Source organism: Schistocerca americana, chromosome 3 (assembly GCF_021461395.2).
Source record: "Schistocerca americana isolate TAMUIC-IGC-003095 chromosome 3, iqSchAmer2.1, whole genome shotgun sequence".
NCBI lineage: Eukaryota > Metazoa > Arthropoda > Insecta > Orthoptera > Acrididae > Schistocerca > Schistocerca americana.
The window spans coordinates 873,778,262-873,804,456 of NC_060121.1; the positions used below are offsets into that span (position 1 = coordinate 873,778,262).

At 41.0% G+C, this 26,195-nt stretch overlaps 1 protein-coding gene across 2 annotated transcripts in view; it reads right to left on the minus strand.

Moving 5' to 3' along the window:
• Positions 1-26,195, minus strand: part of LOC124607345 (myocardin-related transcription factor A-like) — a 131,730-nt gene that overhangs the window by 26,556 nt on the left and 78,979 nt on the right. The window contains exons 5-7 of one of the 2 annotated variants that reach the window (XM_047139650.1): positions 20,750-21,438; positions 15,443-15,647; positions 2,296-2,451 (exon numbers count right to left, since the gene is read on the minus strand). In XM_047139650.1, the coding sequence (XP_046995606.1) occupies positions 2,296-2,451; positions 15,443-15,647; positions 20,750-21,438 (1,050 nt within the window). The remainder of the gene's footprint in view (positions 1-2,295; positions 2,452-15,442; positions 15,648-20,749; positions 21,439-26,195) is intronic. The other variant, XM_047139651.1, reaches the window with a different exon arrangement.

Sequence of the window (26,195 nt, forward strand, 5' to 3'; positions counted from 1 at the left end):
TATGTACCTGAGTCACACTAAAGAGAAAAATATAATACTTACTAAATTGCAGCACATATAGACACAAAGAACAAGAAAAATAAATCCCAGTTTTTGGGAGCAGATGTTCCTTAATCACTCAAAAGTGATGAAAGAGATGTGGAAAATAAGTCATTTCAGGATTAAAGAGGAAAGTCAGCCAGGACTCCGGATTTATGGAAGTACAGTATAAGAGGGAAATTAACACTTAGTAAGCAGAGGATATTATCTGTTACACAAAGATCTATAAAGATGGTTAAACTCATTAAATTAACTATATCAAAGCTATGTTAATGTTTAACAAAATAGTCTGCAACACAAAACTAGGACACAGATTAGTCATTTTCAAGCACACACAACATACTAGATAATTATGAATTTGTCTTAGTGTGAGAACCACAGGTGCTCCCTGAGACTTTTAAACAAGGTACTTTGAATGTTCACTTTGCTGAACTCGACTGAGGACATTGTGACAGATGACTAGGGCATCAGCTGAACATGAGTTATAAACCTGGTCAAAGATGGAGAAGGAACTGTCTGTGTCCTCACGAGTCAAGACCTCAACACTCACCCTTTAAGTCACCAATAAAAACTGCTCGTAACTAAATTTCATGTTACATGACAATTTTGAAACTACTTCTGTATTAAACAGAAAAATAAATAAAAAGACTTAACAAGGGGATGTAGACTGCAGCTGGAAGAGGCACTTATGGCCAAAGACAGAAAGTGCAAGCAATGAAGAGGACAAATTCTGATTGAAGAATTAAGGTGTGTAAACTGTGTAGATGTGGGCAGCTAAAGAACAGTCTTCCCTTTTTTGGTAAAGATGTGGAAAAAGGAGTAATTACTGCTTAATTTATAAACAAAATCATTTTTCCTACGAGGTTGTAATTCACTGGACAAAAATTTATAATTCACAACTGAAAAAACTCTGTATGAAAAACTGTTAAATACTATTCTGGGTCACTATGCTGTATCAAAACGAATACAAATCTAACAGTGGATAAATTACTATTTGATGGCTCTACAACAGTTTTTCTACCACAGCAGGTTTCAAAAGTTATATTTCTGCATAGTGTACAAAAAACACATCTTCATTGTGGATACAGCAAATCACAGAGAAATGATGTCACATATGATCAGCTATAATTTTCTCTCAAAACACTATTTGTCAAAAATTAAAGCAGGAAAAGGCTTTAATCTTGAAAAATCAGAGCTGAAAGAATACTAGCAATATACAATGGAGAGGTGTGGTGTGGGGGAGGCAATGGAGTAAACACAGGTGGTAATCATACCCTTGTACACACCAGTGAATGACACCAACAAGTCAGCTGAACTGTATCTCTTTCAGGAGTGATCAACTTACTCAGCTTGAAATTAGCATTATGCTCAGTCCTGTCAGTTTTACGTAGCTGGTGCCTCACAGTCTGTAAATATTTAAAATCGCTCCTTTAAAACAAACTTTACTGGCTACCACTTTTAATCACACAGGTCACCATCAAGCAAATAAAAAATGAAGCCAATGTACTCACTTAGGCTAACACTATTGTGTCAACAGTAAAGAATAATTTGAGCAACTCTTTTATTATCATATCCACTGGTAGAAAATTGTATGTCATCATAGATGTTATGGCAAAAGACATCGGACCCAAGTAAGAAATGATGAAGGCTCATAAAAGTGTGCCCCTTGCAGAGGTTGTACAAATTTTCAATAATTACATCTGCAACACGAGCGCTCTGCATATGGACACTATGCTCGTACGTGTTCGTCAAGGAGTACATTTTATGAGCCCCATTGTCTCCCCACTCAGTTTTTATTCTATTAATGACATCATAGTGTTACTTAAGTCAAATACACAGGCTTGCTTTTTCAAGCAGCAGGTTATCTTGATGATCAAATTTACAGGATAATTCATGTGTGTGTAATCTTTTTCATGTTTTTACAAGTGATTGGATCATACTTCATTAGTCCTGTTACCACCTTTACATCACTGTCGGGCACAACTCGTGCAGAACTCTTGAGAAACATTCGTAAGAGAAAGCAAAGTAACTGGTGGGTAGGGATGACGAGCAAAAACGGCTCTGCTTAAAGCTACCTGCAGCAAATGAGCCCCGCTTAATAACTTTCGACTCATTGCTCGCATATTTCCCAGGGTTTAAAATTTCAACAATAAGCTACGAACTCATCTAATGTATTACTAGCAAAAAAAATAGTACCTGCACATACTAACAAAACATCCCATCCACCGTTGCATCCCCTGACACTAGACACCTTACCCGAAAGTGACTGCGACTCATCACCGGCGAAGCTGGGAGCAGGGCCTGGAGAAGCACACAGCTCGGCCACATATGGCCGGAGCCGGTCGATCAGTTGAGGCTTTGACCCCGACACGGGGAGGTTGCGGCGCTTCAGCTCCGCCTTCAGGTCGCTCACTGGAGTGACGGAGTGAGTTGTATTAGTAACGTGCAGAGTGCTAGTAGAGACAGTAAATGGGAGGACGGGGCACATGAGAAAAACAAAATTAAACACACACGCAGAGTGGATAGGTTCACAAGTACTTTACAACACCAGGTTGCCAGCTGTGAATGGATTATGGCAAAGTGAGAGCTAATATTTATTCAGTTACAGGTGTGTTTACACACTCATGACACACACTGATGGGTGTAAATCATGTGTAAGAGAGGAAATAGCTACTATATTTTGACAATACACTGACAGATCAAATATAAGACTTAACAATGTAGGAAAAAACAGAATGTTACTTACCGTAAAGAACAAACATCAAGTTGCAAACAGGCACAATTAAAACAAACAAACACACACACACACACACACACACACACACACACACACACACACACACACACACACACACACACACACACCAAGGCCTTCACATACAGGCACTATACCCCAGATCTAGTCTGCAGGCAGATTTCCCTTCCCCTCACACGCCCAATCCTCTCAACACCCCCAAAAACCAGCCACAAAGGAGTGTCCCCTTTGTTAAACTGTGCCAACCTGGACAGGAACAACTGAACCACATCCTTCATCAGGGCTTTTGTTACCTATCATCATACCCTGAAAAGAGGGACATCCTGCTCGAGATGCTTCCCACCCTTCCTACAATGGTGTTCAATCAGCCATCCAACCTCCACAACATCCTACTCCATCCTGAACTTCATATTCCAGTCCTGTCGCAGGTCTGTCCTATCCTATAAGGAGCCAGGCCACCTGCGAAAGCAGCTGTATCATTTACCAGATATGCTGCAATCATTGAACATCTTTTTACATTGGTATGACTACCACCCAGCTGTCCACCAGGATGAATGGCCACTGCCAAATTGTGGCCAAGAGCAAAGTAGACCACCCCGTGGCACAGCATGCAGGTGACAAGGGAACCTCCCCATCGCACCCCCCTCAGATTTAGTTATAAAATGGCACAGTGGATAGGCCTTGAAAAACTGAACACAGATCAATGTAGAAAACAGGAAGAAGTTGTGTGGAACTATGAAAAAATAAGCAAAATATACAAACAGAGTAGTCCATGTGCAAGATAGGCAACATCAAGCAGCGTGTGAGCTCAGTAGTGCCATGGTCCTGTGGTTAGCGTGAGCAGCTGCCGAACGAGAGGTCCTTGGTTCAAGTCTTCCCTCAAGTGAAAAGTTTAATTTTTTTATTTTCACTTTATGTGACAAACTGTTATGTTTTCATCACTTTTTTGGGAGTGATTATCACATCCACAAGAAAAGCTAAATCGGGCAAGGTAGAAGAATCTTTTTACCCATTCGCCAAGTGTACAAGTTAGGTGGGTCAACAACATATTACTGTCATGTGAAGCACATGCCGTCACCAGTGTCATATAGAATATATCAGACATGATTTCCTGTGGAGGAATCGGTTGACCTATGACCTTGCGATCAAATGTTTTCGGTTCCCATTGGAGACGCAGGTCCTTTCATCTACTAATCACACGGTTTTGCGGTGCGGTCGCAAAACACAGACACTAAATTTATTACAGTGATCAGAGACGTCAATGAACGAACGGACAGATCATAACTTTGCGGAAATAAAGAAAATAAACTTTTCACTCGAGGGAAGACTTGAACCAAGGACCTCTCATTCGGCAGCTGCTCACACTAACCACGGGACCACGGCACTACTGAGCTCATATTCTCCTTGATGTTGCCTATCTTGCACATGGACTACTCAGTTTGTATATTTTGCTTATTTTTTCATAGTTCCACACAACTTCTTCCTGTTTTCTAGATTGATCTGTGTTCAGTTTTTCAAGGCCTATCCACTGTGCCAACTCATAACTAAATCTGAGGGGGGTGCGATGGGGAAGTTCCCTTGATTTCAATTACTGCTTCACTACCTAAGCCATCTGGATGCTCCCCTCCACCACCAGCTTTTCTGAACTGCACAGATGCAAGTTATCCTTACAACACATTCTCCATTCCTGTGATTATCCCAGCCTCAACCTACAGTAACATACTGTCCCCACACCCTCCACCCAACAGTTTTCACCCCCTCTGTCCTGTCACCTCCTCCCCATTCTTGTCTCCCACCCTGTTTATTTGCAGTTCTCCGCCAACTTGTCTGCCTGTCTTTGCCAGCTCCTCTCCTTTTTTGTTCCTTTTTTCCCCACATCCCTGTCCCAAAACCTTCTGACACTGCACCTCTTGGCAGTCTAGTCCCTGCACACTCTGCCACCCATACACTATTATCAATTCCCCTTCCCCACCCCCTCCAGACTGCTGATTGCATTCGACATGATGTTGCATTCCAGCCTGAGATGCTGGAGTTGGCATAGGTGTGTGTGTGTGTGTGTGTGTGTGTGTGTGTGTGTGTGTGTGTGTGTGTGTCTTTTACTGATGAAGGCTGGGCCAAAAGCTACATGTGAGTGTATTTTATTAGTGCCTGTCTGCAACTTGACGTGTCTTCTTTATGGTAAGTAGCAATCTATCTTTTCCTACATTGTTTGAAATGCAAGGGTTAGATATGCAGTGTAATGCAGGCCATATCCTGTTTAATGAACAGCAGCACCATGACTTGACGAGTACACAATATGGGGAAAGAACACATCTCAAACAGCATTGCGCAATATTTCTTCCCAAAATAATCTAAATTGCAATCTATGCACTGAGCCAAAACTTTACTAATGCCTGGATTAGAAATGATTGCTTACTCATGCACCATGTGTTTCATTTCATCATCACACTGTTACTTAATTTACATTTACACATATATCGTTCAGTGCCCTGTGGAGGGTACATTGTCTCAATATTAGCAATTTTTGTCATTTGAGTAATCAGTGTGGGGAAAAATTATGGTCTATATGCATCTGTACGTGGCCTAATCTCCCGTACCATATTTTTATGTACCCTATATGAGACATAAGGCCGAGACAGCCAATTGATGCACAATCATCCTCAAATACAATTTTATAAATTTATCAGACATCTCTGTTACACTTCTGTATGAGCTACATTAACCTCACACAATCCTAGAATCACATAACTGAATTTGTTTGATGTTTCATGTCACGACTACTTAATGACGACGCCAAACACTGGAGTAACACACTAGAAATGGTTACATTAGTATTTTTACGTGATTTCCATTCCAAAAGCACCACACTTCCTCAGAACCCTTCCAATAAATCCAAGTCTTGCTTTCATCATCCCATTTCATGTTGCATCTTAGTATAGCCCCTAAATATTTAAATGATGTACATTACTCCAGGTGTTCTCCACTCATCTTGTAATTGAAGAGTACTGGATACTCAGTCTATATTATAGTCATCATCTTAAATTAATCCGCATTTAAAGACAGCTGTTATTCATCACACAATGAGGAAGTTTCACACAAGTCCTTTTCATCAAACAATATGGAAGTTTCACATAAGTCCCTTAGCACATTCTTATGATCATGAAAGCAATACTTTCCTGCAGACAACACCGTCTTTTGTAAGCAAACTGACAGTGCTGCTTGCTAGATAAAATAAATTATTTACTTATATTGAGGACATCAGAGGTATTATTGTGCTTCCCTGGGGCACACCAGATGTTACTTTCACTTTGTTAAACATTTACTGTTCAGTATAACATTCAAATGAATATCTGCTAAGATATAATCTGTAAGATAGCATCTTGAATATCAGTTGATTACGTGTTACAGCTGGGGCGATTGTGGAGAGTCCAAACCCAAGGAAACCGCTTATTGGCTAGATAAGGTAAGTAACTGCAGTGTGCTAGTCATTCGAAATTATTATACCCAAGTTTTTGTATAATTTATTGGACAATAGATAGCCTCAAACAAATGAACTGTTATAGTTTGCCCATCCTGGGCAAATAGTGACATAACTGTATCCAGTCATTAGTGACTTGAACACTGGACTCGCATTCGGGAGGACGACGGTTCAATCCCGTCTCCGGCCATCCTGATTTAGGTTTTCCGTGATTTCCCTAAATTGTTTCAGGCGAATGCCGAGATGGTTCCTTTGAAAGGGCACGGCCGATTTCCTTCCCTAACCCGAGCTTGCGCTCCGTCTCTAATGACCTCGTTGTCGACGGGACGTTAAACACTAACCACCACCACCACCACCACCACCACCACCACCACCATTAGTGACTTGATCTCGCCCTCTAATCTTCAGCATTCACAGATATCAAAAGCTTCTGTTCTCTTTTGCTGTGTACTGTTTAGTCTCCACATTTCACTTCCACATAAAGCTACACTCCAGGCAAATACTTTCTTATTATTGCTAGTCTATATTTTTATAGCATGTAAACATCACACACCATCAGGTATTTTGCTGTCTAGATAGCAAAACACATCTACCATTTTCAGCATCTCATTTTGTAATTCCATTTCCTTAGCATCACATTACTCAGTTCCACCACTACACTCCATTATTCTTTTGTTAGATTTAGCTAATTCATCTTACAACGATTCTTAAGACAATGTTCATTATGTTCAATTGCCCTTCCAAGGTCTTTGCTGCCTCTGCCACAATCACAATGTTGTTGGCATATCTTAAAATTTTTATTTCTTAACCATCAACTTTAATTCATTTTCCAGATTTATTTTCAGTATCCTTTGTAGCTTCCTCAATGTGCAAACTGAAGAATATGGGGAATATGTAACAAAGCTGCCTCACTCTACTTCACGGGTGTTCTCAGAAATTTATCCAATAGAGGGTAAGATTCTGAAAGTGCCATTTCTGATACAAGAGATCAGATGAATTTGAGAATGTCTTGTGCCCCAGAAATAAATTTAACTGGCTATACTCAAAGTTTGTTATATCTAAAATGATTGATAGTTTGATTGGAGATAGATTATTGCTGTACTTTACAGGTAAGCAATTTCATTACTGTATTACAGCATATCTTTTTATATTGTTAAAACGAATATGGGCACAGAAAAACTTCAAAAACAACCATCACATTGGTCAGTAGAACCATGTCTTGACAACCTAGACTCAACAAAAATTATCTTTGTCTCCCTGGTTTGGCGCATTATTGTGTAGACACGACAGCAGGTTACACAATTCATAACTCTATAATTGGATGCTGCACTGGGTTGCACCCCACACAGTTTAAGAGGGTCAAACACCTTTTTGACCTTTGTACACTAAGTGATCAAAAGTATCCAGACACCTGGCTGAAAATTACTTACAAGTTCGTAGTAGCACCCTGGAATTCAGTATGGTGTTGGCCCACCCTTAGCCTTGATGACAGCTTCCACTTTCGCAGCACACATTCAATCAGGTGCTGGAAGGTTTCTTGGGGAATGGCTGCCCATTCTTCATGGAGTGCTGCACTGAGGAGAGGTATCGATGTCGGTCGGTGAGGCCTGGGATGAGTCGGCGTTCCAAAACATTCCAAAGGTGTTCTATAGGATTCAGGTCACGACTCTGTGCAGGCCAGTCCATTACAGGGATGTTATTGTCATGTAACCACTCCGCCACAGGCCGTGCGTTATGAACAGGTGCTCGATCGTGTTGAAAGATGCAATCGCCATCCCTGAATTGCTCTTCAACAGTGGGAATTAAGAAGGTGCTTAAAACATCATTGTAGGCCTGTGCTGTGATAGTGCCATGCAAAACAACAAGGCATGTAAGTCCCCTCCATGAAAAACACAACCACACCATAACACCGTCACCTCCAGATTTTACTGCTGGCACTAGACGCTGGCAGATGATGTTCGCCAGGCATTCGCCATACCCACATCCTGCCACCGGATCGCCACACTGTGTACTGTGATTTGTCTCTCCACACAACATTTTTCCACTGTTCAATCGTCGAATGTTAACACTCCTTACACCACACAAGGTGTGCATTTACCGGCATGATGTGTGGCTTATGAGCAGCTCCTTGACCATGAAATCCAAGTTATCTCACCTCCCACCTAACTGTCATAGTACTTGCAGTGGAATCCTATGCAGTCTGGAATTCCTGTGTGATGGTCTGGGTATATGTCTGCCTATTACACATTATGACCCTCTTCAACTGTCAGCGGTCTCTGTCAGTCAACACATGAGGTCGGCCTGTACGCTTTTGTGCTGCACGTGTCACTTCATGTTTTCACTTCACTACCACGTCAGAAACAGTGGACCTAGGGATGTTTAGGAGTGTGGAAATCTCGCGTACAGAAGTATGACACAGTGACCTGACCACGTTCAAAGTCCGTGAGTTCTGCGGAGCGCCTCATTCTGCTCTCTCACGATGTCTAATGACTACTGAGGTCACTGATATGGAGTACCTGGCAGTAGGTGGCAACACAATGCACCTAATATCAAAAATGTACGGTTTTGTGAGTGTCCAGATTCTTTTGATCACATAGTGTATTTTGCTATTTTTTCCTCACTTCCAGTGCAGAAATTGGTGTTTCTTGTGCATTGTGATATGAATTCACCGACAGTATAGTGTGGCCATATTCTTCTCACTCTATTACAATTTCTCTACAGTTTGAAACTGCATCAAGTCTCGGCAAGTCTTCATGGGTCAAACACATACCTACTATTGGGATTAAGATGTGCAGCACACAGGGATATTCATGTGGGAATTTGGGACAAATGTCGGAAGATATAATTCAGCCATGTTTGTGCTTAGCTAGTGTTGGAATTGACCCTGTGCTGTACAAGGAAACAACAGAAAAAAGATCAGGTGCTCTTTTTCTGTAGTGTTCTGCAAAGGTTCACAACATTGTGACAGCAAAACAACTTCAACACCACAATAAAATGGTACAACTTCCTGTGAATTGTTAGCTATACTTGAGTAATGTTAACTGGAACCAGAAACAAATTACCACTGGCTGAAGCCTTGTGACTTCTGTTGACGTTCACCAATTCAGGACCAGGAAGCTGTGAGACAGCTTACAGTTAACGTACTCTACATTATTCTCATTGGATGTATGCGATACTGAATGTCTGGTACAATGTCAGAGTTGGAAAGTACCATTACCCTACACCATACTATTCTCAATGTGGCAGTTTACAGACTGCTCTGTATTCCACACTTTGGGAGTAACAACTCAACCAGATCAAAAATTCATTTCAGTCACAGACACTGTGAATACTTAATTAACTATTCCCTATTTATGGTGAAACTACAGCCATTAAGTGTACAACTTTATGACTATTGTCATTAAACCTGTAATTTTATGGGTATATGCTACTAATTGGTCACACAATGCAATTTAACAAGTATCATTAACCACTATAAATAAACAGTACACTAAAAACATAATGCAGCATGTGCCCACCAGTTTCTTCGTGGTTCTTGCCCAGTTTGAGGATACGAGAATTACCTGAGAAATCATAACTTACATATATTTACGTATCTTTCTCTTTCTCTCTCTCTCTCTCTCTCTCTCTCTCTCTCTCTCTCTCTCTCTCTCTCTCTCTCTCTCTCTCTCCCACTCCAACTCCCCCCGTTTTCCCACGCACTCTCAAGAGAGCTAAATGGTGCATAAAGACGTTATGTTAACAGATGAAACAAAAGTAGCATGCTTGAACCGCCAAACATTTGAGATGGTGCTGTTACTAAACAGAGAATGACACATCTAAAGATAAGCATATCAAAGCAGGATCAAGTGCGAGCATTTACATGAGACACAAGTAATGTGCTACATTCATATTAGTATGATAACACAGGAATTTAGTGATTTTTTTCCATTTGTAATCTCTCTCTCTCTCTCTCTCTCTCTCTCTCTCTCTCTCTCTCTCTCTCTCTCTCTCTCTCTTTTCATATAACCAGTAAATGTCTGAGTGCTGAGTTATGATTGCATTCTATTCATTTTCCAGAATGGGTGTAGATAGTTACCAATTTGTCAGTGCTTAAGAAAAACTGTAATGTTACTTCACATTGTAACAAGCAGGCAAAAGTCCATACATGGAATATTACTGTAGGTTTTTGCTTGGGGAGAGGGAAGGAAGGGGTGGCATCTTTCATTCAAATTTGGCAAAGATATTTGTTTATCTGTGAACACAGTGTACATCTAGTGTTTTTGGTAACAAGGCACTGAATCTGGTAAATGAGGATGGGTACAAAGGTGATATCATCATCTTTTTCTTATGCCTTTCTCTCGCATCAGCACAGGGTCAGGATGGTTATGTACGGATTTGGCACGGTTGACTGAAGGAGTGGCCAGATGCCCTTCCTGGTGGAACCCGTTACCCCCCTGGGGTAAAATATGTGTAGCCCAACTGTCTGCATAGAATTTCTCCAGGAGAAAATGAGTGAAAGCTATCTAAATGTTTGCAAACCATGTAGCTGATGTGGGACTGCAACATTCACCTAGTGAAGTGTGGGAATCTGCCTAAAAGCCATATCCTGATTGCTGGGTGGCACACTGACCCTTATCAAATCCAGTGGGCAGCATTTTCTAATGTTTTGAAAGACTTTACTTAAAATTTAATAAGTATAATATATGTGACAGTGTATAAAATGTATTGCCAGTGTTTCATCTCTGAATATGTCCCCCAATGGTGGGGCCAAAACACACCAGCGGGTAATTTTATACATCAATCATAGCCCCTCACACTTGGTGTTCTACCAGAAGAGAGCACCAGCTGCAAAATCCCTCATAGTATCAGTGTGTAACATTGAAATATCAGCTTACAGAATGCCCACAACCTGTCACTCAGCCTTTCACAAGTAACCTGGTTACTTTTGTAACATAAGCTCTGCCACAAGTCCTGGCACACCCACCAGCAAAGACCGACCCCGCCGTGTTGTTTTCCGGCAGTGGCACCGTTGGATGTAGCACAGAGGCACTCTCCCGGCTGCTGTCAGTTTTCGTGACCTGGAGCCACTATTCAGTCAGGCAGTTCCTCAGCTGGCCCCATGAGGCTGAGTGCACCCTGTTCCAGTCCTTCCACCAGAGGAAAATCACTGGCAGTACCAGAATCTGAACCCTGGTCCTGCGTATGGCAGCCAGGCGCCCCAACTGCTCAGCTAAGGGGAAGGACAGTCACTCCTGTGCATCTAAGCTGCACTCCGAAAATCACCTTGCACCTTGCGGCAGAGCCTACCCTATCTCTTCCCCCTTTCTTTTGCCACTCTGTGAAAGATGCACAGGAAGTGGGACTGTCTGTGCACTGCCTCTCACATAGGGACACAGCTAGCTGAGTCACAGATCCTTCCTCTTGAAACCTGACTCACCTTTCCTCCTCTTGAAGTCATAACAAAGATTTATAAAGATAGAAACATTGTGTTTTCCTTTTGCCAGTGGACCTGACTACATGTTGGGAATTTTGTTTTGAGATCTATTTCTTTTATTTATTTACTTGTTTATTTGCTGCCTCTTTAACAACTAATTTTTAGACACTGTCATAGTTTTAGTTTACATATATGATGAAATATGAAACTGTACTAATTGTACTTCTCTTACTAGTAAAGGATAAATGCATACATTGATATAAAACCTGAGCATCAAAAATTATCATTTTCTGTTACCAAAATGCGCTGATGATTTACACACACTACCAGTTTTAAAGGGGGACACTAAAATTTAAAACTTCTATCAAATAGAAGCATTTCTCTACTGACAGGCATATTCAGTTTATTCTTTACAATATTTACATTAACTATCTTAAAATCATATTGTAGTCAATTGTAAAAAATTGTCCCAGTCACACGTGGACTGCAATCTGCAGCCTTTTTATTACTTGTAACTTTGAGAAAAAATTTTCCCTCCCTGAGACTTTTAGTTACACACATTACTGTTCATTGCATTATTCTGGATTAATTTTATATTTTCTGAAAATATCTCTTACAAGGCTCTCTCTTGCTTACCCCAGCTACCACTCTTACTTCCTTTTCCGCAGTCCTTTCTGTATAGACCACTGGTATCCACTTCAGATCTCGATACATTAATCAGATAAGGAGAAATGATCATCACGTTTTAATTATTTTATATTTTTCTAGTGATCCCGTCAATGTTTCACAACTGCTAAATACGGATGGGAATTCGATGTACGCCCTAATCTCCTTCTCTCGCCTCTCTCTGTCCGTCCCTCCTCCCCCTCTCTTTGTCGATCACCTCCTTCTTTGGTCATCCCCTCTTCACCACTCTCTCCACCCACATCCTCCTCGCTCTTTTCTCTGTCTATCTTCTCCTTCCCCCTCTCTATGTCCATTCGCCCCCCCCCCCGCCCCTCCCTGCTCTGTCTACCTTCTACCCCTCTCATTCCCACTGCGAGCCTCGTTTATTGTTACTGTGAACAAAACCTCAACAGGTAACTGCAGTCACTTAAAGTCGGTTGGGATCATTGGTGCATCTGTTATGAGAGAGGCCTCCCCAGCTGCTGGGTCTGCAAGGACAGGAGCATCTGTGACAGTATTTCACATATTTTTAATCTGCAAATGGATAGGATTATAAAGTTTCGGATGATTCACTTTCTGCAGTAATATTCTAGTTACAAGCTGATAATGCATAAATACAATTACCTTGTTTTCTGTTAAACTGAATGTGAGGAAGAAAAGAAAAAGACATAGCTGTATATACAATTTTTGTTTTAAACTGTATAAGGAGGAAGAATATATAAGGAAGAAATAATTTGTCTAACAGATCAAATGCCCTCCTATCGTAGAAAAAACTGTCTGTGAGATGGAAAGCGAAATCACATACTTGTGTGTGTGTGTGTGTGTGTGTGTGTGTGTGTGTGTGTGTGTGTGTGTGTGTGTGTGTAAACCCACATTTATTTACAATATATATTAAAAAATATACAGCTCATCTTTGTCCAATGCTTATTAGGTATCACGCACAAATTTTAAATAAACTGGTTAAGAACTTTTCGAGATTTTTGCTAACAATGTTTCCCTTTATATACACTATATGTATTTTTATATACCATTTATTAAAATAACATGTAGCTTATGTCTGTCTGGATGTCTACTAGAGTATAGTATACAAATCTGAACTAAATTGGTCATGAACTTTTTGAAAAGTTTGCAAAAACATTTCACCTTTGTATGTATTGTCTGTATTTTTATATACCATATATATTAAAATAATATACAGCCTATGACTGTCTGAATGTTTATTGAACTATTGTGTAAATATTTAAAGTAAATTGGCCAAGAGCTTTTTGATGTTCCCCCTTAATATAGCAGATACTTATTTAAATATCATACATTTTTTTTTTAAATGTAGCCTATATGTCCACACAAACATTTGTTATTATGTCATGTAAAAATTTGAAATAAATTTATCACTAACTTGACAACATTAAACAATGACTTGTCTTTATATAGTGGAATGGATATTGATATTGTATATTATTTTAATAAAGAGAAATCAGAGCTTGCACAGGAAGATTTATTTCCTGTGGGCTGTACAGAAATAGCTTGAAGGTGGTTCGATGAATCCTCTACCAGGCACTTAACTGTGACTTGCAGAGTAGTCATGTCAATGTAAATCTACTGCAGATTTGTACTTATCAATCAGAAATATGTTTGCCTTAAGCCTTAAGGTATCATGTTTTAGGAAGACTGAGACCTGATTTTCTTACAGATATCATCCATTTTGACAGGTGTTCATCAACAATGATTTCCAAAATTCATGTTTCTTTGTATAGAAAGTACCTATGGTACTGTAAATGGAGTATTATACAATATTCAGATTATATTATTTAACTGGATAGATAAAAAAATCTACTCACCCTGCGACATGGCTGAACACACACATAAAAGATTGTTGTGATTGGCAAGCTTTCGGAGCTAGTGGCTCCTTCTTCAAGCAAAAGGGTTGAAGGGGAAGGAAGAAGGGTGAAGGAAAAGGATTGGAGAGGTCTAGGAAAACGGGTAGATTTTGGGAAAGTCACCCAGAACCATGGGGCAGGGGAGACTTACCATATGGGGTGAGAAGGAAAGAGAACGAAGCAAGGAGTCTTTCCTTCTCATCCCGTACGGTAAGTCTCCCCTGACCCACAGTTCTGGGTCCTGGTTATGCTTTTGTTATATGGTGCTGTACTTCTAGTTTTGTATCGTGAGTTTTATAAAACCCATACAGCAGTATATAAATACATAAAAAAGAGCACAGGGAATAAATAAAAGTAAATTTGTCCCAAAAAGGACCAGTAAGCAGTGAACTGGTATCAAGAAATGCATGATATTGCCCATCTCTAATTATCATCAGTCCTGATTTTTCTGTTACAGTCTCTATTTTTGACAAGTTGCTCTGCTACCTACATCTACATTCATATCTACATTCTTTAGTGTCAGCAAATGTCTGAGACTTTCATCTTATGTAACAGGCCTTTCAATTTTGATTTTTAAACTAATCACCCAACCATAGGTGGCACTTTCTTGTAAAATATTGGACAAATCACTCTTGCGTTCTTTCAATTACTGTACAGATTTGAGGTCTGTAGGCTTTGCACTTTGTACATTCAAAATATTAAGCTGTGTCAAGCTTCTAGTTCTAGCATTTATTTTATAAGAAACTTGCAGAGGATGCTGATCCATGAACAACGTAAGGCTTTTACACTTCAGCCATATTGTGTTTTGTTCTATGTTACAGTTGCAGGTATGCCTTTGATAAGTGAAGCTGTAATATTTCCTATGATTGCAAAGTAAACAGTAAATTAGTACAATACTTACTGCTCATAAAGGACAGGACAGGGCGAGAACGTTAAATGTGCAGTTTGTACATATCTTAGGTCTCCATTACCCTCAATTCATAATTTGCATTATTTGTGACGATGTTTGTTGTGTGACTAATAACATTATCAATTTAGTATTTTGACCAAATAAATTAGTAGTATGTATGTATATCTGAAAATCTAATAATTTCCAGATTTTTACTCACTCCTTCAAGATTTTTTTGCAAAATACTTTCAAAAAATTACATTCTGTTCAAAACCATTAGTGGAACCCGCTAATGAGAGATATATAGGCACTGCAGACTCACCCTTCCAATCGTCGAGCCTGGACAGGGAGCGCATGATGCTGCCGGAGTCGGACGGTGCAGGTGTCAATGCTTGCACCGCAGGGGGTGGCGGACTCGTGGGGGCGGCCTGTGATGGTGAGGGTGAGGGCGAGGCCACCGCCACCATTTGTGTCGGGCCACCGTCTGACGACGACTTGTGAGAGGCCGGCAGGATGATCTGTGGGTACTGTTTGCAAATGGTGGAGCATTCAGAAAGTGGCAGGCTCAGTTCTGCTACTTGAATTGTACTCGCTTTATCAGACATTAATGCCACAACTGCTCACTAGTTAAGGGCATTAATGGCACCACAGATTTTATTTCTCAATCAGATTCCAAATACTTCTTTAAATAGGCACAAGTCCAATTGAAAACTACTGTGACTATGTTTGGTTTTAAGGCTACACTGAGAAGTTAATTCACTTGTTAGAATCAATTTAAAAGAGCAAAGTGAAGCTCTGCTGCCCTTGCCACAGATGGGCCAATCAGGAGCGACCAACTGCCGTGTCATCTTCGGCCAACGGCATCATTCAGACAAGGTACTGAGGGGCATGGTGTCAGCACACTGCTCTCCCAGCCATTGCCAGCTTTGCAGACCTTAGAGGCCACTTCTCAATCAAATAGCTCCTTAACTACTACCACGAGGCTGAGTGGACCCCAGTCCAGTCATCACACCAAGTAAAAACTGCTGGCAGTACCGAGAATCATAGCCCGGTACTCCTCGTGGCAGCCATCTGTGCTGACCACTCAGCTATGGAGGCAGATTAGTATTAAGAGCCAAGTATTAAAATTATGATAGCAAGAAGAATGGACACAGATGAAAACACCCAAGAAACATATTTCGCTTATAATCATTTAATGTTCTGACCTATCATAGTGTCAATTACTGCTCAAATTTAATGATTGCAATAAATATCACAGGTTGCAATTAAGGACCTCATAAGTACCAGTAATAACTTAAATGTTTGATAACCCATGCCTTTTACTGGTATTTATTCATTAAGTAGCAAATCATCATATGACTACCTGAAACCCAACACACTGGAACAGTTATAGTTAAACATACATTATTACATTGTTATGTAAACAACAAAATCTTTGCAATAAAATAAATTCCAAATTATTGGATATTAAGTGAAAGCATGAAAGGAACCTCCCCAAAGATAGTCATTGAGAAAAGCAGTCAGGTGTACCCCGAGTGCCTAGAAATGACAGCAGATCCTTTCACACCGGAAACATCCATACAAAAGTCCTGTTCAGGGCCACAGCTAAGCATTATCTCAATCAGCATAGAAGGTATAACATCAGACAAGGAAGAACTGCTACAAGAACTTTGCAGACAGCACCAGCATCATGTACTGTGCATACAAGAAACACACAGGAGCTGTGACAAGCGTAGACCAAATATAAATGGAATGCACCTTGCTATCGAAAGAGCACACTAAGAATACGGAAGCACTATCTTTGTTCATTCAGACATCCAAATTCCATCCACAGCACTCACAGAGGAAAATAACATTGAAATCCTTACTACATAAACAGGTAATTGCACCATTCCGTCTCTCTACAAACCACCTGGTGAAGAATTCACAGTTAACAAACCAAGAAATTTCCAAAATAAATATGTGCAGACTGCGATTGGTGATTTCAATAGTCATGGTAACATTTGGGGCTATGATAATGAAGATGAAAATTGGGTAGCAGTACAAGAGTGGGCGGAAATGAATCACCTGCCCTTAATCCATGATGCAAAACTAGCTGCATCATGGAACAGTAGCACTTGGAGGTGAGTGTACAATCCTGACCTCATATTCACCACCAAAAGCATTAGCCAATATAGACCTATAATGTGCTAAATATCTGCTGCTGTTAGACCTCAAAAAAACCATTTCACAGGAGGTTTATAAATTCTGACTGGTCAAGATTTGCAGATTTACTGGATGCTAAAGTGTCTTCTATAGAACCAACACCAGAACAGTACAACACCTTCACTACAGCTGTAAAAAGATGTTCCTAAATATCTATCCATCATGGCTGTCGAAAATCTTACATCCCTGGTCTCACATCAGATCAGGCAGCCTTATGTACAGAATACAGCACCTTATTTAGAGAAAACCCTTTCAATGAAACAACTATAGAAACAGGAAACAAACTCATTTGCTTTAGAAGAGAGTCAAAAAGGAAAAACAATAGAACACCTGGATCTGAAAAGAGACAGTCATAAGGCCTGGAGACTTCTGTGATGCCTGTGCCACGATCCAACTAAGACCACTGCCCACCAAAATAACACTGCCAACCAAACAGCACACCAGCTACTGCTAATTGGGAAGCCCACCCATAGATAAAAAACCTCAGCAAGAGGATAGGAACAACTTTTCACTCCCATTCATGATGGATGAATTACAGGAGGCTATCATATCAAACAGAGTAAAACTGGTAAGTTAGCTAGTTGGATGATGCACAAACTGAGCAAATCAAGCATTTTGGATTAGCAACAAAGGAATTGATTCTCCAACTCTTTAACAAGTGTGCTGAGAGATATCAAATTCCAGAGATATGGCGAAAGAGCTGAGTAATTGCTTTACTGAAACCTGTTAAAAAACGAAAGAGTCCAAAGAATTTTAAACCAATAGCACTACTGCATCACCTTTACAAACTGCTAGGCAGAAAGATTTTAAACTGTCTCTCACATGTTATTGATCCCTTGTGTATACCTCAGCAAGCTGGATTCTACCCAGGTAAAAGCAGCACAGGACAATTACTCAGTCTTACGCAGTTCATAGAAGATGGCTTTGAAACCTGTAAGGTGAGAGGAGTGGTATTTGTGGACAGTAGTGTATAACATCAACCACCAATTACTATTAAACAAAGATTTCAGCCTCACCAGGCTCATCACCAATCTTCTGCAAAACTGAAGATATTTTGTTGACCTTCAAGGATAGTGCAGCTGATGGAGGCTACAGACAAATGGCCTTTCCCAAGGGAAGTGTGTTGGCCCCAGTTCTGTTCAATATATATATTAATGACCAACTTGTAGTCCCCAAGTGCAGGAGCTTCTTGTACGATGATGATCTTCCTCTGGAAACCAAAAGCACAAGCTTCAATTCAACAGAAATCACCCTAAAGAGTGCTCTTGAAGATCTGTCAAAATACTACAGAATAACACAGCTTAAACCAAACCCATCAAAGACACAAGTGTGTACTTTCCATCTGAGAAATAGGTAAACCACCTGCAAGTTAAAGACAGAATGGTCAGGTATTTAACTGGAACACTGTGACACTCCAAAATACCTACAAATAACACTTGACAGACTTATAACATTCAAAAAACACTGCATGATTTTCAAATCAAAAGTCTCCACCAGGAAAAACATACTGAGAAAACTGGCCAGGTCACAGTGAGACAGCCAAACTGAAACCATCCAAACTTCTGCAGTGGCATTATGCTACTCCACTGCAGAGCATGCCTGTTCTGTTCGGCATCAGTCAACACATGCCAAACAGGTGGATATTGCCCTAAGTGATGCATACAGAATTATAACAGGCTGCTTGAAGTCAACTCCAGTTGAATTGCTCTACCACCTTACAGGAATTGGACCACTTCCTATTCGAAGAGAAATAGCAGCAAATAGGGAATGAACAAAACTGGAGCAGGAGAAAAAACATCCCATGCATGGGCAACAACTCTACCCACAATGACTAAGGTCAAGGAATAGTTTCCTCAGAACATCAGAAAACCTAACAACCACCTCCTGGTTGGAAAAATTGTCAGGATCTTTACCCCCTGGTCATGGTAAGAATTGGCCAGTCTGGAAGTTCTTGAAAGGCAGAGGTAAGGAGTGGGCAGATCGCGGGCTAACCTGGCAAAATAGAGATTCATTGAAGAAAACAAAACCAAATGTGACTGTGGGCAAGAATAGACTGTTCAACATATGCTTCAGTGTTGACTGTTTCCAGCTACCTGCACAGAAGAAGACCTAGGCAACATAAAATGCACTGAAAGGGACCAAATTTTGGTCAAAAATTATATAAACTGTGTTGATCTGTCAAAACTTGCATAAACTATGTTTTATGTATGTTTCTGACACAAGTAAAATAATAAAAAGGTGAAATCAAACATTTCTATAATCAGCCTAAGCTCAGTATTTTCAATAAGTACATGTCAACATTATAGCAAAAGTATCTTGGTAGTATTGAAATTTTTATAGTATAAGTACTAAAAAATGTTAAATATCAAACTTTTATTTAAAATAAAAATTGTTCAGTAAAACTAATTACATTATACATACATCAAAGCATAAATTACAATAAGAAATAACAATAATTTCGAAAATACAGCATGTGAAGTAATTCTGATCAGTGTGATTATCATTATGAGTGGGCTAGTGTGAATGTTTTAGTGTCACAAAAGGAGGCATTAAGTGATGGCAAGTTTCTAGTGAATAATCTGATTGTCAATCACATGTGAGGAAACATCTACAGCAAATTTTGCAGAAAATGACAGTAGAGTGATGTTCCCTGTGTGACAACTTGAGTTTCAGAAAAGATTTAAGTAACAAAGAGTAGTATCCCATGTTGTTAAGTGATCGACTACTGTGATGTTCCTTGCAATGAAGCCTTCAGCCGTCGCAAACTGACAGTCACTACTGGATTGGTTATTCACTTAGGGTCACTTTTTTCTTTCCTCTTCTCATCCCAATGCACACTTGTTTGTTTGCTCTCTCTCAAGATCCTAGAGCCCTTATAAATCTGGAATTCCACTTGTACTTAACAACAGATGCAAGTGACAAGTTTTCAGCTAAATGACCAGAGAAAGAGACTGGCAAGGTCAGTCTCCAAGTGTAAAGAAGTGGCAAGTTTGGAGGTGACACCACAAAACCCAAAGGGGAGTTTAAAGTGAGTATACAGACTTAATTTCTCATCTCTAATGAGTAGACATATTGCCTGCCTGCTCACTCATAACTCTGTAACCCACCTTCCACTAGCTCCTCTACATACATGGCATCTGATCCTGAAAATCAGTCATTTTTCCCCATCAGAGATATAGTATGACTTCTGTACTAACTAACAGGTATTCTTACACTGCTGCACTCTCCAGTAAGAGGGAACGAATCAACACATATGTAGCGACAGTGACGCTACTGTTCTCAGACTAGTCGTACTTGCAACACTGTAGCGGGAAGGAAGGAAGCCAGTATAGCAGTGACATTACAGTGTAACTCTACTCCTAATGTACACAACCCTCAACACTGGACTCACACTAGCTCTGTCCCTGATCTCTACTGTCCATACCTTGTGTTGCCACTCGAGCTGCCACTGAAGGAACAGCTGCTGCTGCTGGAGCAGGAGCTCATAGGAGGTCTCAACAGGTGAGGAGCTGGCGTGAGCACTTTTGTGTGCATTGGGCGGGCCCTTGTACTCGTGGAACTTGATGGGCCGCGTCTTGGGCTGCGTCTTGCTCTTCGACTTCTTGCGGTTCTTGTCCTTTCCCGGTGCATCGGAGCGTGCTGCCTGTGACAGCACCGAGGCCAGCGACGGCGCCGGTGACGGCTGCGGAGTCTGTGGGGGTGTCAGTGCTGCCACGACAGTGGGTGCGGGGGCGGGAGGTGGGGGTGGAGGAGGTGGCGGGGGCGGCACAGCAGCGGCAGAGGCGGGTGCCGGTGACGCCACCGAGCTGAGCGGGCTGAGGCTTGACGTGGTGGAGCCCAACGACAGCGGACTGGTCACGCACAGGTCGGCCAGGGTTATGGTCGCGGCGGCGGAGGCAGGCGCCGTCACCACCGTCACGATGCCCGCCGAGGCTGCCGCTGCCTCCAGTACATCGTGTGCCGCGTGTAGCGAGGGCCCTTGTGGGGGCGGTTGTGGCGGCGACTGCCCGCCCTCGGAGCTCTGCGAGTCATCGTCGAACGTGACGTAGCGGTTGGGGTGCTGTGGCCGTGTCAGCTGGCCCTCGCATGTCGCCTTGAATGGGATCACGCCCTCTGCAAAGTGACAAGACGTGATGGGTTAGCCACGAGATGTGTGCACCCTCGGTGGCTGTTTTTCATTTTGATCACCCAATCGATGCTCTCTGGCACACTACTCCAGAGCCATTCGAAAGTAACCCTTGTCAATTGGTGTATGTAACTACACTTCCGTTACCTAAAAAGGACTGAATTCAAATGTGATGTAGCATCTGCCTCAGACCAGCTGGAATCATCAAACCACTCAAAATCAAATAAATTTTGTTTAGCAAAACATTTTCCAAGAAAGCAAAGAATTTGTGATTTGCATCCATTCAAGATACACTAAGACCTTCTCTGTAGCTGAGTGTGCAGCATGTCTGACAGTCATGCAAAGGGCCCAGATTTCATACATGGTGCTGCAAGTCACATTTCCTTAGTGGGAGTCTTTGGAAAGGGGTTCACTCATTCCTCGAGTCCAGCTGAAGAGGTTCTCGATTGATAAGTAGTGGCTCCAAGGCCTAGAAAGCTGACAATGGTCGGGAGCGCAGTATGCTGAGCCCATGTCCTTCTGTATCGCATCCAATAATGCCTTGTGTTAGAGGGTGCAATTGCGTGGGCCTCTAGGCCGTAACATGGAGGTGCATTTTTGTTTTGGTTTGTTTCTCGTTTCCACTCCAAATAAACTTAAGGAGATAAGCTCTTCCTAAGTGAAATGGACAGATAACAGTCAATTAAATGTGCGTGTGGCTTCCAATCACAGGTATAGAACATTATTTGCTTTTTGTCAAGTGAATGAAACCGGTCACAAAATTTTTACATTGTTAAAATTAAATTTGCTGTGAACAAGGGACTATCAAAGACATATCATCAAAGTTTCGTAGGCACGTATGCTTATCACTGTGTTTCTCAACATTCACAATAATAAAAAGCCATGATCCTTTTCAATCTCTTGCCAAAGACTAAGCAGAAATTGCAATTGCAAAAATGCTCACGGAAATTTACTGTGTTCTTAACACAGGCCTTCTACCACTTGATCATTGCCCTGTTAGCAATGACTTTTTCTCCTCTGCCATATCTGTGGTGAATCAAAATCATTCCATCAGTTTCTTGGGAATAAGTTTTATAACTAAAATTTAATTTATGTTATAAAATCTTATATGGTTCAAAACGAGTTCTATGCCAAGACCTTTAACCTTGTTTGACAGGTGTCACTTTCGAGTGGGCCCGACTAGTGTGAAGAAGCTCGTCGCAATCGCTATTCGTCAGGGTGTGGTCCCTGCTTGTCAGACGCTAACATGTGGACCAACACTTAGGACCAGTGGCAGTCTATACCGTTATCGTTTGTAGCGTTACAGAGAAGTTGTGGCACACCTCAGTCTACTGAGAAACAGAATAGCTGTCATCAGAGAGAGCCATTCTATGTCAACTCATCGAGGGTTCCCTGCTCGGCCAACTCAGATCTCGATGAAATTTTATGAGAACATTGGCAAATGTCCACAACGAACACTGATACAGCTTAACGTTCGTCGAAGAAATACTGGCTGAGATGTAGTCATTTGTTTCTCTCCATGCACGACTTTGCACAGAGCGAGCGTGAATTTCTGGTGACTTTGAGCTGTTAAATCTCGGGCAATAGTCTGTTAAAAGAAATGAAATTTTCGCCATCTTGTACAACTTTAGGCGTTCGCTTCAGAATAATAGTGAAAAGGGTTTGACGAGCCGTATTCGGACATAAAATTTTAAGCTAAATCGCCCGAAAAATGTCAACATTTTGTTTCTTATATCTCAGGGACTAAAGATATGACGAATGCGAAACTTGGCTTGTAGTAACGTAACGACACAATGTACCGAATATAAAGTGTCATTAATGTACCACTTTCAAATACCGAATAAATTAATTGCAAAGTTGAAGATTTTGTAATAAGGCCGCTACTGCGGTATTTTCGAACTGGTTTTGCAAAAAACTATGTTATATAAAACTTTTCAAACTGCGTTCATTAGAAAGACCGTGGTTTGAACAGCAAGACAAAGTGTATATGATTATCCAAGGCGGAGTAACAAGTCTAGATAATTTGAATCGAAGTTGGGTGCGAAAATGGCGGCACGAAAAAATGTAAACTTCAGATTCTTGTATCCCTTGGACTAAACGCATGCCAAACATGGAACTTAATACGCAAAAGCTCTGTGGCACAGTGTTGTGGAAAACAAAATTTCATTCAATTACTATTTTCCAATAGTCTACAAATCCGTCGAAAAGATTATAATTTTTGTGAAACGGTCAAAATAGCGTATATGTGACACTTGTTTTGCAAATGCCGTTTTGTATCGAAGCTTTGAAATCAGTGTCACTGGAAACAACGTGCTTTATGCCCCTCTTACTCCCCCCCCCCCCCCCCCTTACTGGTGGAATGGTGGTTTACTCTCCAACATATCTGTAAAGGAAGTGTCACATATACCCTATTTTGACCGTTTCACAAAAATTATCATCTTTTCGACGGATTTGTAGGTAATTGGGAAATAGTAAGTGAATGAAATTTTGTTTTCCACAACCCTGTGCTACCGAGCTTTTGCGTATTAAGTTCCATTTTCGGCATGCGTTTAGTTCACGACAAGCAAGAATCAGAAGTATACATTTTCTTGTGCCGCCATTTTCGCGTCCAACTTCGATTCAAGATTATCTAGATTTGTTATCCCGCCTTGGATAATCACATACAATTTGTCTTGCGATTCAAACCATGATCTTTCTTATGAGCGTAGTTTGGAAAGCTTTACAGAACACAGTCTTTTGCAAAACCAGGTCGAAAATACAGTTGTGACCATTTTACAAAAACTTCAACTTTGCACTTAATTTAAGTGGTACACTAAAGACACTTTATATTGGAACCTTGAAACATGCCAAGTTTCGCGTTCGTCACACCTTTAGCCTCTGAGATATAAGAAACAAAATGTTGACATTTTTTCGGGTACAGATTTTGCTTATATTCTTTTCATTATTATTCTAAAGCGAACGAATAAAGATATACAAGATGGCACAAATTTCATTTGTTTTAACAAAATATTGCCCGAGATATAGCAGCTCAAAGTCGCCAGAAATTCACCCTCGCTCTGCGCAAAGTCGTGCACGGAGTGAAACAAATGCCTACATCTCGGCCAGTACTGCTTTGACGAAAGTCAAACTTTGTCACTGCTCCCATAAAATTTCATCGAAATCCGTGGTCATCGAGCAGGAAAATGTCTCGAAATCAGGCGACTTGACGCGGAATGACCCAGGAGTGATACACAGGTGGCTGCCTGCACACCTTCTGTGTAGCAGTAGCTCATGTATTTTCTTTTACGCAGCGTCACCAAAGATGGGTTTCAGTGCAGTGCATTGTAGTTTAGTAGCAGCTTTTCCGCGTTTGAACGTAGCCAGAACAGTGACCAGTAAGAGTATTAAGCTGCCACGGCCCCCACCCTCGCTGCTCCCAGTGCAGGTATTGCTGGTACGTACAGTGAGACGCAGACTAACAATACAATGAGAGCGAGCCACGCCACGTGGCCGCCTGGTCCTGTCTCCGCGTCTGTCACTTCAGGTTTACATCAGCGTATCGCTCGCTCTCGCTTTATTAGGAATTGCATATCTTTTTTCCCCTAAATATCGTGTACCTCGTATCCTCAATTCATTGCGCAGGTCCTGCTCTCACCCACTGACAAGGCGGCAGAGTGTCAACGAGCATTACTGGAATTTGGACTTCATATTAAGAATGATTATTTCGTGGAAACCTTAGGCAATCATTTTCGTGGCAGTTAAATTCGTAAAACTGCTGTCTTCTGTTAATAGTAATGCTGCAAATGCATTGTTGTTTCCTGACAATGAGTCTGAGACTTTGCCCCCTCCCCTGCTACTAAGTTAACAGACAGTTACTCTAATAACTGCAGGTAAAAATACTGCCAACAGGAATACAGTCCTAGCTCCTTGTAGACAGCAGAGCAGTTTTCTTCGGTGCTGTATTCAATACCGACGGTGGTATCGTTTGCCAAGTATGTAGATGACGCGTTATTATAAACAACTATGTGCACCTGGCTGATTGCTCAGCACTGTCTGGCTACTGACAAGTCATTCCCATTTATTTTTAGGTCACTCCCTTTCAACACCTAAGTCCACGCCACGCCACGAGATGAAATGTCATTCGATCTGTAACGAATCAACCCGGTAACATCATTGCGAATTCGGCACGAACATTGCTTATTTTCGATTACTGTCACGTGTCATAACATTCACACCCATAAATCACGCACGCGAATTCACACACACAATGTCACCCCTTTCCTCTTCCCACCTGTAAGTCTTCTAGTCCCACAGTGCTTTTTTTTTCAGAAAGTAGCTATGTCATGTGTATATAAAAAGACAAGCATCACTAGGTCAGCTTTTAATTTATTTTTAGTTGGCGCCAACTGATGACCACAATAATTTGTGATTAACGGATCTCACGATGATCTGAGATTACAATTTTGTAGTGTGTTTATCTGACATGTTCGACACTCAGGAGGATTCCCTCTTTTATGGGTCTATGGAATGAATAATTAATCTAACCTAAATACTGTTTCAAAGGACGAACAAGCGTAGTGTAGGCGGTCTCTTTAGTAAACCTGTCGCATCATCTAAGTGTTCTGCCAATAAACCGCAGTCTTTTGTTTGCCTTCGCCACAATATTATCTACATGATCATTCCAATTTGAGTTGTTCACAATTGTAGTTCCTAGGTATGTAGCCGAATTGACAGCCTCTAAATTTGTGTGATTTATCATTTAATC